Source organism: Manis javanica, chromosome 1 (genome assembly GCF_040802235.1).
Source record: "Manis javanica isolate MJ-LG chromosome 1, MJ_LKY, whole genome shotgun sequence".
In the NCBI taxonomy this organism is placed as follows: Eukaryota; Metazoa; Chordata; class Mammalia; order Pholidota; family Manidae; genus Manis; species Manis javanica.
This window is the reverse complement of record NC_133156.1, coordinates 213,969,894-213,987,225: the sequence shown is the minus strand read 5'-3', so window position 1 is coordinate 213,987,225 and position 17,332 is coordinate 213,969,894. Positions and strand designations below refer to the sequence as shown.

General features: G+C 39.5%; 1 protein-coding gene across 5 annotated transcripts in view; it reads left to right on the top strand.

The window, feature by feature from the left end:
• Positions 1–17,332, top strand: part of CRIM1 (cysteine rich transmembrane BMP regulator 1) — a 191,626-nt gene that overhangs the window by 25,580 nt on the left and 148,714 nt on the right. For 4 of the 5 annotated variants that reach the window (XM_073214406.1, XM_073214394.1, XM_073214400.1 and 1 more), the window contains exon 2: positions 12,027–12,200. The exons of the other annotated variant lie outside the window; for it this stretch is intronic. In XM_073214406.1, the coding sequence (XP_073070507.1) occupies positions 12,027–12,200 (174 nt within the window). The remainder of the gene's footprint in view (positions 1–12,026; positions 12,201–17,332) is intronic. 5 annotated transcript variants of the gene reach the window in all.

Genomic DNA, 17,332 nt, shown 5'->3' with positions numbered 1-17,332 from the left:
AACTTGAATCTTAAGATACCCACAGAGTATCTTGAAAGCTGCTGCTTTTTTTTGTTTGTTTTACATGATATTATTAATAGATAACATTACATCAGAGTGGTCTCCTACTCCAAGTTTACCATTCATTTTTTCCAGCAAGCGGGGATTGGAGGCCACTGTGTGCCATCTGCTCAGCCCAGTGTGGAGTGCCTGTAGAAACGAAGGCATGGTTTCTGCCTCCAAGAAGCTCGGACTGCAGCTGCAAACAGCTGTAATGCTTTGGGAAGAGTAAAGTGCTGCGGGTGGGAGAGAAGTAAACTTCTTTGAGAAGACATTTAATTTGGGCACAGTAAGGCAGTAGCAGATTTCCAGGTAAACGGGAAGAAAGATTATGTCTTTGCAGAGGAAATGGAATCAGCAAAGGTGTGTCAAAGGGGAACTGCATGGTGGACTCAGAGAATTGATTGATTAGGTAAATATTTACGGAATACCTACTGTGGGCTAAGCTCTGTTCCAGATGCATAGAGATAGCTGTAAACAAGACAGACAAAAATCCCTACCAACCTGGAGCTTTCTGGTAGAGATAAAATGAGCAAATTGGTCAGTTAAACATACTACGGTGGCAGGAGACAAGTGCTGTGCAGAAAAATAAAAGAGAAGAGGAGCAGGCTGTGCAGTGGTGTCTGGTTTGCAGTTTTAAATAGAGCTGTTGCTGAGTCTTGCCCAGAAGTTGAGTTTGATCACAGACCCAAGGGAGTCAGGGGATGCTTGGGGGGAGAGTGTTCCGGGGGAGGGGGACATGATCACCAAGGTCCTAATACTTCAGTATTTGGCCTGGGAAATGCTGCTGGCTGGGCAGTAGGGAGTCACCAGGAAGCTTCATTTATCAGTGTTGGGCATCAGACTTGAACCTTTAATGGTGAGAGCCATTAAAGATTTTTGGATAGTGTTTATAATGATCAGTGTTGTTGTCACTGAGACCCCCAAACTGAGTACCCCATGACCTGGAGCTTGGTGTCTAAGGGGTAGAGACTGGATTACGACCCAAAGGAACACCCAATTTTGTATGAAATGTGCAAATGTATTTTTCAAATGCATTCTTAAGACTTCTTCATCTATGTTCTTGTTATATTTGCTCAAATGATCTATTTCACACAAATCTTGGGGATTAAATCACTGCCGTGTAGATCATAGTCTTTCCAATATATCAATACTCATTTCTTGACATAACACTAAAACAAGAGTTCTGCTTTTTATTGCCCCTTATCTATGTTTGCTTCTAAGTGGAGAGTTCTAGGATGAATTTCAAGGACTTGATGCCTTTAAAAATCAGTATTATCCGACGGCCCTGTGTTGCATGAGGTTTCTTAACAGTTCACACTTGTCTCTTTGATTCTCCTTTCTAATTTATAACACCACTTCTCACCTAAACACATGGTAGCATGGTGGACCTCAGTGATTTAAGAAAAAAAGATCTGGACGTGCACATGAGACTTTTGCTTAAAATGAAACTGGGTAGTAGTCGGCAGTTGTAAACTGGCACCAACAAAAGTGTTCATTAAATATTGCTGACAAATTGTGCTTTGTTACTGGGACTTGATAGGAGATTCATGGAGTGTGTACGAATAAATAAGATCAAACAGAGACAGACTAGCTTCACAGAAGAATTTAAAGTCTGGGATTTTAGGCATGATGCTCAGGGATGATACTTCTTTGCAGTACTGGAGTTAGGGGTAAGGATAAGTTAGAAATACAATGATTGGAATTAAACTGGATCATTCTTTCACTTAACATCGCCCACTTGGTTTACTATGAAGAGAAGAGGTAATTATTATGCTAAAATTCATAGCAGTGCTCAAGTTATTAGTAAAAATATTCCTTACAAAATGATTGCTGATTTCACAGAATTATTACCCTGAGAAGATTTGTTAATTCTGCTTACAGATCATTATACCTTTGAAACTTCATTATTTGTTCCTCAGGAGTATTGCTCTCTGTGAAGGCATTGTTGTCTTAACAAAGAAACCCTTGTTTCCAGGATGTTAGACTAACTGAGATTGTGTTTATATTGTTGTGTTTTCTGTTCTTCTGATGTTTCCAAAGGTGCTCTTGCAAGTCTTGCTTTAGAAAGTGTCACAGAGAGGCCTTGGCCCACCCTGTGGTCATGACCGTCCGCAGTAGATCTCCAGGCCATCGGCACTGGAGAGGGGCTTCCCCAGAGTGAGCTGGGAAGAAACAGCAGGATCCCTTCCTTTATCCCCCTTGGTGCTCAGGCCACCAGGCCTCCCTTGAACTTGAAGTTTTGCCCCCAACCCTTTGACTACCTCACCTCCCTGTTTCTTCAGTTCCTCCTGTTGCCTGCTTGATAATAGTCTGTATGGAATTCGGACCTGGGTTGCTTAGCTGTCTCCTCAGCTAAATGTGTTAGTTGATGAAATAGTCTGTGGCTCATAAAAATATGGCTCGGTAAATGTTAGTTATCAGAAGATTCGTCTTGGGGGTGAACTGTGCCTCATTGTCTGCACTAACTATTTAGCTAGTATAATGAAAAAATTTTATCCTCCAAAACGCTTGTTTTCAGAATACCCTGTTCATTTTGTTGTTCTTGTTTGAGTGTCTGGTCACATTGCTGCTTTTCACCATAGAGATTCACACTTTTGAATGAGTGCAATCAAAAATAAAAGGCATTCCCATATCTAGTCTTCTGTTTTGCTCTTGGTCATTTGCCTAACAGATTTTAAGTTAGAGCATACATTAATATTTATAAAATGGTAGTGTGCATTATTCATGTCCACGGGTACCTTCCTGGCAAGAAGCATTGAATTGTGTCACATTATCTAATTATGATCATGATAGACAAAAGTGGTAGAAAGGGAGATAACAGACTTTATTATTTAAGTTATTATTTATCTAGCATGGTTGAAAAATATATTTGTTCACACATTCTACATGTCATAAATATTTATTGATATTTGGAAGTGCTGATTAATACAGTGTTGAGGTTAAAAGAAAACTTTAGTATTAATATTTTACAAGTAGGAAGGTTGAGATCCAAAGATGTTTCTCAGTTATTTCTGAATAATTGACTTTCTTCCCCTACTACCAAACTCACTTTCCAGAAAAAGTTCAGCACTTATAGATTCAGAGTGTTCTGTTTAATCCTCATGTCCTCTAACCTCCAGTTCATGCCTTCTGCAGATTTTTTTGTTAAGTTACTATGTGCAAAGCCTGATAATAACCCAATGATAAAAAGAAGAGTAAGACTAGATCTTTAGCTTGAAAAAAAAAACACTTTCTGGTGGAGGAGATTAGATGAGCAATTTCATTATAATGTTGTAAGTAAAATAATTTTAATAGATATGCAATAGAAGTCCTTGTTAGGACTGCTAACTAGGACTGCTAATTCAGTCCCTATAGAGTGGATGAAACCAGAAGAAATTACTTAAGACTATAGGAGCTTTCAAAGCAGGTAAAGACAAGCTTTTCTAGGCAGGGAGACTAACTTCTGCAAAGCTATGGAGTCATGAAACAGCATGGTCATTCGGGAGGGCATAGTCATTAGTATGGCTGGAGTAAGGAGATGTGGAAGAGATGAATTTGAAGAAAGGGATTGGGATCAAATCTAGTCTTGTGTTCCATGCCAAAGACTTGAATGGCCAGGTGTTGGACTTTATTTTGGAGACAACTGCTTCCCAATTCCATATCCTTAAGAATTTTGATATAGCTGTTCTTATAACATCCCCACTGGATGTTTTTACACTAAAGTACCTCCAGAAGAATAAAACACTGTGAACCAGGTACCTAAGGGTTGGCTAAATGCCTGGCTTAATTCAAGGATGGCTTTTAGGGTATCCAGATGAAGAAAGGAAATGTGAAACAATTAGGTACCTCTTCAAGGCAATTTTACTCTCGACTAAGATGTAATAATTTTTACGCAGCAGTGCATTTGATAACTGAAAATCATTGTTCTTTGAAGCTGGTTAAACATGGACTTCCATGTTTTAGTGCACATTCAAACTCAGAGAAGGCTGTTGCTTAGTAGTGATGTAATTGAACAGAAGGCCAGTCCAGCACTGCACAAACATGGGCCAGGGGAAAAGGACTGAGATTTTCTTTTTAAAATACTGGAATCTAGTCTCAAAGCAGAGGAAATGTAAGGCAGTTGGGTTCAATACCATAGGACACAAAGTAATTATAGCTAAGAAAAAATTTCTGTGAGCAATCAAATACCTTGACTGGGTGCTTTTCAAAAATTTCAGAAATGTAACTGTTTAATGTCTGACTTCAAGTAACTTCCTGTTAAAACCACCAAAGGGAAACTGATGAAAAAATATATTTATTGGTCAAAGTACCTGGATGAGTTGACATGCTGTTAATCATAAGCCATTTATGAGATGTCCTAATATATCTTTATGAAGAACCAGAAAATCACTTTGATTTTGTTTATCTCTATTGCATTGATTTTCTCAGTGTATCTGTTATTTTCATCTTTCTTGGTTCTTTGGACCTGCTCTCATTTAATTTCTTCAGTGGAATGCTTAGCACATTTGGTTTTGTTTTTTTTAACATTTCTTATATTCTGTGAAATATCCCTTTAAATACTGCCTTGACTGTGCCCCATCAGTGTTGATACGTGGCATTTCTATTCTTCATTTTTAAGTATTTGTCAATTTTCCTATAATCCTCTCCCATTAAAAAATAAAACTTTTTATCATAGAAATTTCCAAATGTACATGTAGAGACAATTTTATCATGGCACAGTGCTTCAGTAATTGTCAGTCATGCTAGTCTCATTTTAATACATTGAGACCTCGGCTAGTGAATCCTGTAGGATTGGAGGTGCTAGAAAGGTCCTGCAAAGTGATATTTGGTTTATTAGAGTCACCTTTGGCTTACTAGGTATTGTGGTTGTTTTCCAAACCTCAAAGTGGTCTGATAAATGGAAAACTATTTAAATTAAATGACCACTGTTAGCTGTAATTCTGTAACGCTGTTCCCAATAAATTGTTAGTATTGAACAATTTCAAAAACGATGGCAGAATCAGGAAACATGAGGATGAAGTCTAAAGGGACCTGAATTATCCATTCCACCTCTCTGTCAGTAGGGAAAGAAGTTGGAGCCTGAGGCCTAAATGCCTTGTCCAAGGTCATTCTGTAAACTGACGACAGCTAAGGTTGTGTCTGGACCAAGGCCCTTTCTATGAGAACAGATCTCTGGGCTGTCTGTTTTTCTGTATGAAATTTAGGATAGATAGTTCTAGTTTAGGCAGAACTGTAAAATAGGAGAGTGATGTTCTGTAGACCCTGTCTCCCTCCTCATCTTCTTTCATGAATTCCTTGCCTCTATACATATTTCTTGTCTTCTGTTAAGTTCCTCTCTGTTGTTCACTATCCTGCTATTCCTGCCATCAAAAAGGAACTTGCTGTTATTTTATTCACATTCTTGGTATAATTCTGGTTAGAATAGTGGTGAGTTTTACTGTAAACTCCTCTTTCCTAGCACTTTGAATCTTTGGCATCTTACTCAGTTCTTGATATATAATAGATACCACTATCTATTTGAAGAATGAATGATTGAAAGAAAGGATCGGTGGATGAATTTACACTCTGTAGTTCATCTCTGGTCCTTGTCTGTTAGATATATTGCTAAAATGACAAAAATTACAGCAATGGAGCATACACTTAGCATAAACTAATTTAGTAAATTGGATCAGTATTCATTTTTCAAAGAATTCCACGCTTGGACATACTGAATCAGTGATCATGCTTGTTTGTGGTATATTTAGAGGTTTGCATTGGTTTAAGAGTTAGTCTCCAAAAAATATTTGTGAACATATTTTAGTATTTCCATTGCTTTAGATTCAGGCTTTGTTCATTTTGGTGTATAGTTCGTGTGCCTAACATAGTTTCACTTTGTGGAAATGCCTGTAAAACAAATTTTTGTAACATGAATCATTTCTACTGATAAACATAAGTTTGTCCTTCCTGCTTTGAACTGATTACAGCACAAGGAAGAGAGGGAGAGGGAAGCACCAACTTTTGGAACATCCGCCTTAAGCTCAGAGCAGAGAGAATGAAAGCTCACTGCATTAGATTCCTCCTTGAGCAGAACTGAATGCCTGATAATGGCCAGCTGGGAGCTGGGGGAGTTAGGAGCAGCAATTTTACATTACACTGGAGTTTCTAGGTTGGCATGGAAAGAGATGCCAGTATTAGCTATTTGCATCTTACTGTAGCCACAGGGATATGTGAACAGCTGGAGAATTAATTTGATATATATTCCCAGAAGCCTCTCCTCTGCCAACAGAATTCCATTACTGTGAGCTTTTGAGTGTGTACTATGATTTTGTTTCTTGCTTTTTAATATCTGCTATAGCATATTTCTGGTAAGTGGGTTGCCACATAATGGGGTGCAGCTCTATCTTGGTTTGAAGTAAACTCCATTAACCTCAGCTGATGCAAGATGGAAAAGGTAAGACTCTGAGTGTACAAATGTCTTTAGCCATCAGGAAGTCAGAGATTCAGATGAACACACAGTCCTTTGTCCAGTAAGTGCAGGCATACCTCAGACATTTCATTCCATATTAGTGGAATTTCAAACACCAGCAAGCAAATGGAAAGATATTTTGAAGGGCAGAGAGGTGGACTCTGGGGACTCAGCAGGCCAGGGCTGCTGTCGCTGGTGCCTAGAGCTCCTGGGCATAGAGGGGGTGTGTCTTCTGGAGCTGCAGCTCCCCAGGTCCGGAGTTAGCTGTGAATCCGTCCATCTTCTGACATGCCTCTGCCTTCACATCTTTCCACAGTGTCCCCTTTCCCACCCTCACGCTTGAAACTCCTCTCTGACTAGCCTTTGCATTTAAAGTCTTTTGTATCTAAAGTTGAAGGGAAGAATATCAGACATCCTCAAGAAAATTGGGAGATTCCCCGTGGAGCCGGAAAACCAAGTCCAGGGTAAGACTGAACGTGGCTGGTGGAAGGACAGGTGGTGGTGCTTTGGCACCACATGTGCACTCTCAAAACAAAAAACACGTTCTGCAAAATCATGTACTACACTAAACATAAGAACATTGTTGGGAAAAACAGGGTTAGAGCACGTCACTGAAAACCTATGGAACTGTGTACACAGAAGACAAATACAAACAATAAGAATCCAAATGAAAATACTGACACAGGGAAGCTGCTTGTAGTATTCGCACCTGGAGCCTGGGCAGTGGCATTCCTCACAGCCTTACACAGTCCCAAGCTCATGCTGCTCCCCCTGGGGTGTAGGACTTTAAAAACACTCAATTTTGTGGAGACCAGTTTCATCAGAATTAAACTTAAGATGCAAGAGTAATTTCTTCATCATGGTTTTTAAATGCAGGCGAAATGTCTCTAGCTTTTTCATTTGTACTTGCAGCCTCCCTGAATAGTTCAGTGTAGTGGAAAGTGCAGCCACTAGTGCAACCACTTCATTTCTTGCACTAAAGGAAGGAATTTAAACCAGATTATCAACCCTTTCTTAAGGTGTGCATTTATTGCTAAGACTTTTTCTTTCATTGTGAGAAAACTTGCCTCTGATCTCTTCATAACATTAATGTACTAGGAAAAACCATGTATGAACCAACACAATTTCTGCATTGTACTGATTTCATTTTCCTTTTTCCCAGTTATGTATTAGCAAATTCACATTAAAGAAACATGTTTCTGTGGTTCAGCAGTAACTGTTAGGAGAAGAGGTACCCAGTGCCTTTGTTATTTCTCAGACCTGGATCCTATGCTGCCTTATCCCATGGTCTTTAGGAAAGCAGTTTTCAAAGTGTGGGACACAGACACCCGGGGGGAACCCCAAGACCTTTTCAGATAGTACACAAGGTCCAAATATTTTCATAGTAATATTAAAATGTTATTGCTTTTATTCTGTTTGTCAACATTTGCATTGGTGGGGAAAAGCAATGGTGGTAAAACTGCTGGCACCTCAGCATGAGTAGAAGTTGTAGCACCAAATTGTGCTGGTCAGTCATTGTATCCATTGCCACCATGCACTTGCGGTAGAGTAAATACTAGTAACAGAGTAACAAACAAAAAATCAGTTTCCCTTAAGAATGCCCTTGAGAAAAGCAGTACAAGTTATTCATTTTACTTAGTTTCAACTCTTGTTGAAACTGTTACTATCCTGTGGGATGATACGGACGTACACATGAGGTGACTGCCGCACGCATACAGTGGTGGTCTCAAGATAAAGTATATTTCAGGGTGTCTTCTGAACATCCAAGTGGAGACATCAGGTTAGCAGTTAGCCATAACTGGCCCTCTGCTGTAGTACTTACATATTTGGACATGCTCGAACATGTGTGAATTTAATTCATACATGAAATTAGTAAGTTTCACTCATATTTAGAGAAAATAACATCCTGATTTGTTCCTTTCCAGAAGTTACCAACTTGCAAATACATTTGCAGAGGAATCTCAACTGTCTTGACTTTTCAGGCTAGGAGACTACATCTTGTCACATGGAGAGTACCAGGAAAAATGACTTGACATAAACATTTAAAGGGTGGTACGCCTGTTTTTAACTCATTTTTTTCTGTGACCAGACTAAGGAAAAGTCAGGAGCTACGCCAGAGAATTAGAACCTTGATCCTTGTCCTATATATGGATTTACTTAGGAAAAGAGATTTAAAAACATTGAATATGCCAAATGCTGTCAGCAGCACTGTTGGGCTTGGATGTTATTCCTATAATCAAACCTCACTAAATTTTTACCTCTAATCCCTGTTGGTTGGCTATTAAATTATTTTAAAGTGAAATATTCTGTAATAGAAAAACATAAAAGCATTTGTCTCAGAAGCTTGTCGTACTCCATCCTGTAAAGCAGGGGTTGCTAAGGGAACTATTGCCAAGAAGAAAAACCTAGTATTGACTAGGATGGGGACATAGAATTGAAAGGATTTCTTCTTAGGGAAAAAGAAGATAAAAGCATATATGACATTTTTTACTTCAGAGCTAGATGCATCCTGGCTGGTGGCCATGACATTTCCTGCAGGGATGGTCAGACTTACCTGTGCGTCTGCGGGTGCAGCCTGTTGATGCTGCCAGGAGGCTTCCTGTGAGCATGAAGCAGAAAACAGGAGCCAGGGAGAAAATCAAGGGTGGTCGCCTTGTAATTCTGATTCTGCACTCCGGGAAAATGGCCTTGCGTGGGGAGGAAGAGAAAAGCATCTGGTAGTGAAACAAATTAGCTCTGAGCTGGACGCCTTGGAAGGGCTGTTGATGTCAGCCAGGTGATAAGAGGTTGAAGTCTTAGAGCTGAACTGGGAAAAAGACTAATGATAGATGATTCCTAGTGAGAAATGCCAAAAGATGTCCAAGCATTTCTTTAAAATATGTGTGCCTCATTAATGCTTTACCAATAAGCTTCTTAAATAAGCCTTTTATTGTCTAAATGTGTTCTTTATATTGAGGCATAATTTCCTTGTGATGTTACATGCATACTTTAAAAAACACTAAGACAGTTTCTGTTGAGGTAAAAAGAACAGACAACAGTCTCGACCACACCAATGACATGAAAAAATATGTATAGGTAGTTACTGAATTCTGTACCCATTCCTGGGACTAAGAGGGTTCAGGGTTGGGTCAGACCTGCCTCCTGCCTCTGAGGACTCTGTCTAGAGGGGAAGCTTGGCTTACCTAAAATCATTACCCCAGGGGACGAGGTCTGTGCATGTGTGTGAGGGAGCATAGAGGACAGAGCAGCTCACCATTGGAGAAGACTTCTCAAAAAGGATAACATTGGAGCTGGGTTTTGAAAGATGAATAGGAGTTACCAGAGGATGAAGCAAAGGAGGTACATAGGTGATACTCCATCAGCAAAGGCTTGGAAGCAGTTATTAGGGTTTGTAGTAAGAATTTGGAGTGTGTTTAGAGTGTTAGGAAGTGTGTGTAATTGGTGAAAGGTGAGTCTGTAGAAGTACATGCAAGCTGTATCATGAAGAACCTTATATTCTACCATAAAGTTTGGATTTTTTTCTTGTTGTCAAGAGAGAACCTCTGTCACGTTTGTTTTTTGAGCAAGATGATTCTGCTTATCTGGTGGGGAATAGGGGAGGGGAGGGGCAGCAGGATGGTGGCAGGGAGACAGGTTAGAGGGTGTTGCAGGAGTTCAGGAGGGTGATGTCTGCAGGGAGTTCAGTTAGAGTGGAGGGAGTGCCGTGCTTCCTGTGGGAAAACGTCTGCATCAGAATCCACTCACTTTGATGACGTAACTGCACATTTACAATGAACAGTAATAAAGATTTCAGAAGTTGATGGGAGAAAGAAGAGATAATAGTTTTTCAGTGGTTCAAATGTTACTTGATTTCTTACATATTTTTAAGCTCTAAGGTTTGAACTGTCTTAGAGTTACAAATGTGAAAATACAATCCCAAAAATTCCCAAATGGCAAATTTCTGTGAACCAGATTAGACTGCTTGTACTATTTAATAACATGTCAACAGTTAGACATGGAGGTGGAAAATCATTTCACATGCACCATTTTGTTATATATTTTAACTGAAGACTAAATTATCACCTACTTTTCCACATTGAATTGTTTCACTACATTCTTTTTTACTTTTCCTTCCAGAGTAATGTAGAAATTTCACTGTTGTCTTGAAGATAGGAATGTACCTTTGTTTGTGTGTTGTATACATGTTATTTGTAACCACCCAACACAGGCTAAGTAAGAAAGCAAATTTTAAAGCAGATACATTGTGTTTCTGTTTAAACTTCTGAAATGGTTTTTCTAAGAGCTGAGCCTTTGTTTGAATAAGTGGGCCTGGTCTCCTGAAATCAAAGCACAGGTTTTCTCTTCTCCCTTTTTGGAGAACTGCCCTGAAGCTCTTTATATTGTAAATGGATATCCCTCTAAAGACCCCTTGACAAGAAAATTACTTGAGTGAAGTAAGACAGTCTTTTGCCTAACTTAGGTAGTAAGTCAGTGATGGCACCAGAAATAAAAAGTAGTCATATAAGAGTTAACAGCCATTTGTTTGCACTCTTAGGAAAACACATTCTTAAGATGGCTGTACTACCTTAGTTTGAGCAACATGTTTAAGGTATCTTAAATTCAAGCACTTCTAAAAATTCTCTTCAGATTCAGTTATCAAAAACATGTTTACTGTTTAACAGTCAGTGCTTAGTTAAGATGTGATAAAGTATCTATTAAAGATAATGTTAAGAGGTGGGAAAAGCCCATATAAGGTCCCAGAGATTCGTAGAGAAAAAGCCTGGTTTCTCAGGAGAGGTGTTTCAACTATGAGGAATATTATGAAGGGCTGAGTCTGCCTGTCATTCCTGTTCCATTTGTCTGATCTGGAGCTAATGAAAGCTGGTTTTAAAATCTACTGTATTTCTTATAGTTTCCTCCATTCTGTGATCAGGACACTGATTTGGTTTCAGCTTTAGAGTTTGACCCCAGCCTCTCGCTGTATAGCCCTTAATTCTGTTGTCAGTGCTGGTGTGGGCAGTGATGGCCACGAGACTGTGCTGAAATGCTCTGGCAGGTGGGGGGATCTCTGCCATTGTGCCCCATTCTTGACTCTTTTGGTGGTGTCTGGTTTTTTTCTGTTCATTAGCTGCCTTAATGTGCTAAGTCACAAAGTAGTTGTAAACCTGAAGCTGTTCTCTACCAGATGTAATAAAAAATGACACCTAAAAAAAATTATTTTGTATATTGACGAATGTGACTAGTTGTATTGAAAGTGGGAAAATCTGGGAACCTTTGTTTAAAATTAAAAATTTTAAAGGAATCACAATTGTTATTGTATAACATATAAGAGAAATAGTGGTTTTTGATCACAAACTTTTGTATATGTAGCTATTTAATATCTACATGTATGGCTATATTTCATTCTTACTTATTAGGAAGTTGGGTTTCATTCAGTTGTAAATTGCAGTCAAACTGCTTTTTGTAAGTTGAAGTGCCAAAATCAGATGTTAATCTTGACATCCTTGCACATTTTTGCTCTCAAGCAGGCCTTTGAATGAAGCTGCAGGCAAACATTATGTGGTTGTTAATTGTTTTACAGATGAGAACTGGGATGATGACCAACTGCTTGGTTTTGAACCATGCAATGAAAACCTTGTCTCTGGCTGCAATATAATCAGTGGCAAATGTGAATGTGACACCATTCGAACCTGTAACAATCCCTTTGAGTTTCCAAGGAAGGATATGTGCCTTTCAGCTTTGAAGAGGATTGAAGGTGAGTACTTATTTTCACAATACTGAGGCTTTAACATGGTCTGTAACTGAGCAGTGATGGCATTTGAGCTTGAAAAGACAGAAGACAAGTTTACAGAGATTGGTAGAGCTTTTATGATCCCAAACAGGATGACAGCTGGACCAGGTGCTGATGTGATGGTGTATGTGACGGCGTGTGTGTTTCCTGGAAGCCGTGGGATGGGAATGCTGTGGTAGTGGGAGCAGGGGCCTTGGTGTCAGCTTGCCTAGGTCACCTCTGCCTATTGGATGATTTCCCAAGTGGTGTGCTTGAGATCAGCATCTGTTGTCACCAGGTCCATTCCGCTTGATTTACTCTAGGATGGTGCTCCATGAGTAGAGTGCTAATTAGAAATGTGGCTCATCTGGCAAGAAAGTGTATCTCTTTGGAAAACATGGGAGAACCGTGAAGTGACAATGTAAGGCTTAGGTTGGTTTTGCCACGGGGCAGAATCACACAGATGTGGGTGGATCATTGGGCACTTCACCTATGGAATGAATGCAGAAATAACATTACAATAACAAGAAAATTATACTTTTATGGTCCATAACTTTTGTACACTCATTCATAAAACCTACACAAAAGATTGAGGACTTGAAAATGTGATTCATAACTACAGAAATCACAAATGGCAAACCCAAAACTTGGAGCCATGGCTCAAACCAGACTTAACAAAGGGTAAAGCATGGTCTTGGACCTTACCCCTGCCGTGGACCACCACTGAATGCTTCCTTAGCTCCAGCTTCCTCTTGGGGAAAAAAAAGAGGGCTCAACCAAGACATTCTTAAATGTACCATTTTATCTCTAAAATGATGCCATTTTAAGATGGAGAGGTTGGTAATATAGTTTGGAACACCAAGAATTTGCGAGGTCCCAAATCAAGCTCATAGGGCAAGAGAGTAGGACTGAGGCTTTTGAATTATATTGTTTCCAAGTCATATTAAATGGTAATAAATAATAAGAAATTTACAATAGCCTCTAAAGTAGCATTTCTCCTTGTATTTACCAGTGCTGCTGAATCATTACAAGGGCATATAAGAGAAAGCAATAGAAATTAAGTTTTGGAACTACACTGTCTTAGATAACATTTAGTTTAGTCCTTGAATCCAAAAAATTAGAGAACTGAGCTCCCCACAACTGATCAGTAAAAAGCTTAGGACTAACCATATAAAGTAATCTTAACCATGTAAAGTAATATCTACGTCATGCTACTAGACAACACATCACCTAGCTTGTTTTTATTGTTTTGTGGCTCTTTGCTCATCACTGCCCCCACCCTGTTGTCTGCCAAAAAAGAGTGGTTTGCCACTTTCAGTATAAACTTAACAGAGATACAGAGGAAAAGATCCCGTGTCTATAGTAGTTAATTTAGCTATTCATATTTAAAATCATATTATATAAAATAACACAGCAATTTAGATTATCACTTTTTGCCACTCATATTTTAGGATGCTTCATTGTAGCTGTCATGGTGTTTGTTCAGGCTGCCTTCCAAGCCATTTAACACCATTCCCGACCACACCCTCTTCACTACCATCTAAATTGTTCTAGATGCAGCAGATTTTGAATCTAAGTTATCACAAGAAGTTTTGTTCAAAACATGATATCTTTTCACATAAAACTAGGACAGTTGCATTTTTAATTAGTCAGGTGTATACTTATCGTCTTTACAATGTGGGGAATTAACTGCTTAATTTTTAATGTCATTCTAACTAAGCTGTTTACAAGATCCCGCAGTCCTGACCCTCAGGAATAATTACTGTAGCTGATTAAATTTCTTTACCTTTTGTTTTTAACATTCTGTCAGATGGCCTCTATATATTCCCAAAGTAGGGTTGGTTAAGGTCATTTAAGGCTAATGTATCTTCTACAAATAGTACTTTGTTTTTCAAAATAAAGCACCCTGCAACATTTGCGATCTTGTAAGAAGTCAGTATCAAGATTTCCCTTTCATGAGAAACAATTTTGAGGGAAAAAGCTCTACATATTCAACTATGCATTGCATATGAAAGAATTAATGATGATGTACCAGTGTACCTAATTAAGTCATTAATATCAACAAAGACTTGGCATGCTATAGGCATTTCAGACCAAAAAAGTGTGACCTGAAATTACATGATAAAGTGTCATGGAAGAGGAAGAATCTGAACAATTTACAATTTGGATGGTGATGGATTCCAGAAAGGCAGAATGATGTGGACACAAAAATGAAATGTAGAAGTAAGATTTGTATGACTTATGTGCAAGGCATTTGGGAAACTAGTCTAAAAGAGCGAGGTTTTATGTTGATAGGTAATAGGAAATAAAGACTGGGAGACAGGATGGAACCAGATTATGAAATGTCTTCAGCCTCGTGCACGGAGCTTAAGCTTGGTAATGGGAGCCATCAGAAATCATTGTAGGTTTATGAGCAGAGAGAAGCAGAGCTCAGCTCGGTGAAATCAATGTCAAGCAGACTGGAGTTGTAGGGGGATGGAATGGATTAGCAAGCCTAGTGGCTCACTGGAGAGCTGTTTGAATTATATAGATGTGGTGCCACAGAAGACTGGACTAAGGGGTGGCAGAGAAACAGCAAGGAAGAGAGGGGTACACACCTTTTGACGGAAGAACTTACAGTATCTGCTAAAAAATAAGGGAGGGATGAAGACGCACAAGGATGCTCCTGAGGTTTATAAGTGGAAATGATAGAAGTATGATGGTGTGAGTAACGAATGGGAAAATACTTGTGGGATGTTTGCAATAACAAAGAACTGAAAATGGGGTGGTTTTAGGGGGATATACGGTCAGAAGGGGCCTTAAAAATAGAGGAGATATTACAGCATTTGCATGATGACATGAATAATCTCATAAAAATGGAGAAACCAAAAAATAGAAGAAAGGTGAGGTGATTGCAGGAGCAGTCTTTGAGCAGGGAGAGAGCAAAACTGTTTCTGTTTCTCAGAGAGGTGTAAAACAAGGTCGTCAGCTAACACTGAGGTGGAAGAAGGGGTGTGAAACACTGAGGAGGGGGAGGAAAATGCAAATGAGACATATCAGAGAGAGACTGAGGGGCGGGCTAGAAAGGTGCACCCGGGTTGCCTACGCCGAACGCCGATGGCTTGCTTGGTTGCTTGGGGTTGGTGGTTATAGATCTGAAGGGAGACCAGCCGGCACAGTTCTGTGTGCTTTTCTCTAACTGGTGCAGATGCAGGGCAGGAGGAGGGGTGCATTTAAGCAGGGTTAGGACTTTCCCAATGAGTTTGACAGAAAGAGAAGGGCAGAGAGATTGATAATTGTGCCAGAGAGCATTTGCGGTGATGGATTGTGCAGTCTGTGCTGGGAAGGAGGCAAAGCAGAATAGGGAAGAAGGCACCGAGCCTGAAGTGCTGTAGATAATTGCAGCAACTCCACGTAGCTTGTACAAAATCTGATTGCATATGCTCCACATGAACAAGGTCACGTTTTAAAATGAAAAGGAAGAATGATTTGAGAGTGGCTGTGAAAACACAGAGGACACTGCCCCTGCCCCCGGGATTATGGAGTGTGGGAGATGAATCATCCCCACTTGAGAGGACTTCAAGGGACAAAGAGTAGCCAGGGAGTAGTACCTAGGTTTCCATTAAAACAGGAAGGCAAAGGGAACATCTGGAGGGGAGAATGATGGCGGAGTAGGTTTAGTGATTACAGACCAGGAGTTCTGGAAGGCCCCTTAGGAGGAGGATTAGAGGGAGGGTTGTGCAGGGTATGGTGATTTTGCAGCGCCAAGTGAGGGTGAGGATCCAGTGGCAGTGGTTGACCTGGTAAATTTAGACTTGATTCTCGTGGTCTCTCATGGGAAGGTGAATAGTTTGTTCTAGCTCCTTCTTTGAGGGCTGTTGTTTTAGGCAATTCATCGTGTTAAGGTGTGCAGTGTTGGGGATGGGGCAGAAGGAATAGTATTCTTGCCAGAGCCTTATGAGAAAACGTGGGTTCCCATTTCTACTCTTTGGCAGTAAAATCTGAACGTGAGTTCTAAACATAGCTACAACTTTAAAAGCATGTCATTGCAGGGTATTTCAATAATATACAGATTTATGAAGAATACTGGCAACTTCTGGGTATTAAAAAAGTTCCTGTATATTGCTTATATTTGTTTAAAAGGAAAGGAGTTGGTCCTGGATTTTACCAAATGTTTTCCTCCTAAGATAAATGAGTACACCACTATAAAAATAACAAATTTGACAAGTTGGTCACAAATTTAGAGGAAACACACTACTGGATAACAATCAGCTGTTGGTTTATACAGAAAGGTTTGTCAGAATTATCTGTATTTCTCCAAGGAGAGAAAGTCTGATAAAGGAAATGACCTGCAAGTCATCCCACCTCAGTCATAACAAAGTATATATTTTTTATGCCCCACTACCTATTCATCATTGATTTGGTATATGCTTTACTGCACTCCATGCAAGTTAAACTGACCTAGTGTCAGGGCAAGGGCCAAACTAGCAAACAAAGGACCAGCCTCTGCCGCTGCCACAAGGGTTTTCCGGAGGGGACACTGTGGGCTTAGTAATTAAGTTGATACCAGAGACTTTCATGAGACAGTGGGTAAGTTGGACCTTTAAGATAGCTTAAGACTCCAAGTTGGGATAAATGCCTTTTATTTTTTATTTTTTTTGAAACTATAATAATTGAGAGTGGTTATAATAAATTCAAGAAGTAATTAGAAATGTGAATCCATGCCAAGTTAAGGGAAGGAAGTAAAACACCCTGCAAATCATCTGTTCATTCATCCAGCATATATTTATTGAGTGCCAGATACAGACTAGGCACAGTTCTAGTGGCTAAAGATGCAGCTTTCATGGAGCTTATATTCAGACAGGGAGGGCTGACATGAAAACATAAAAATGAATGAGAACATAGCATTATGGGAGCTATGAAAAACAATAATCAGGATTATATGATAGAGAATCATAAGGATTACTGAGGAAATTGCTTTAGATACAGATGTCAGGGAAATTTTCCATGAAGAGAGGGCATTTGCTTTGAAATCTGAATGTAAGATGGAGTCAGACTTTCAGGGAGAGAATTCCATGCAGAGGGAACCTCGAGTTCAAAGGTGAGAAAGCTTGTTCTGTTGAAGGAATAGCAAGAAA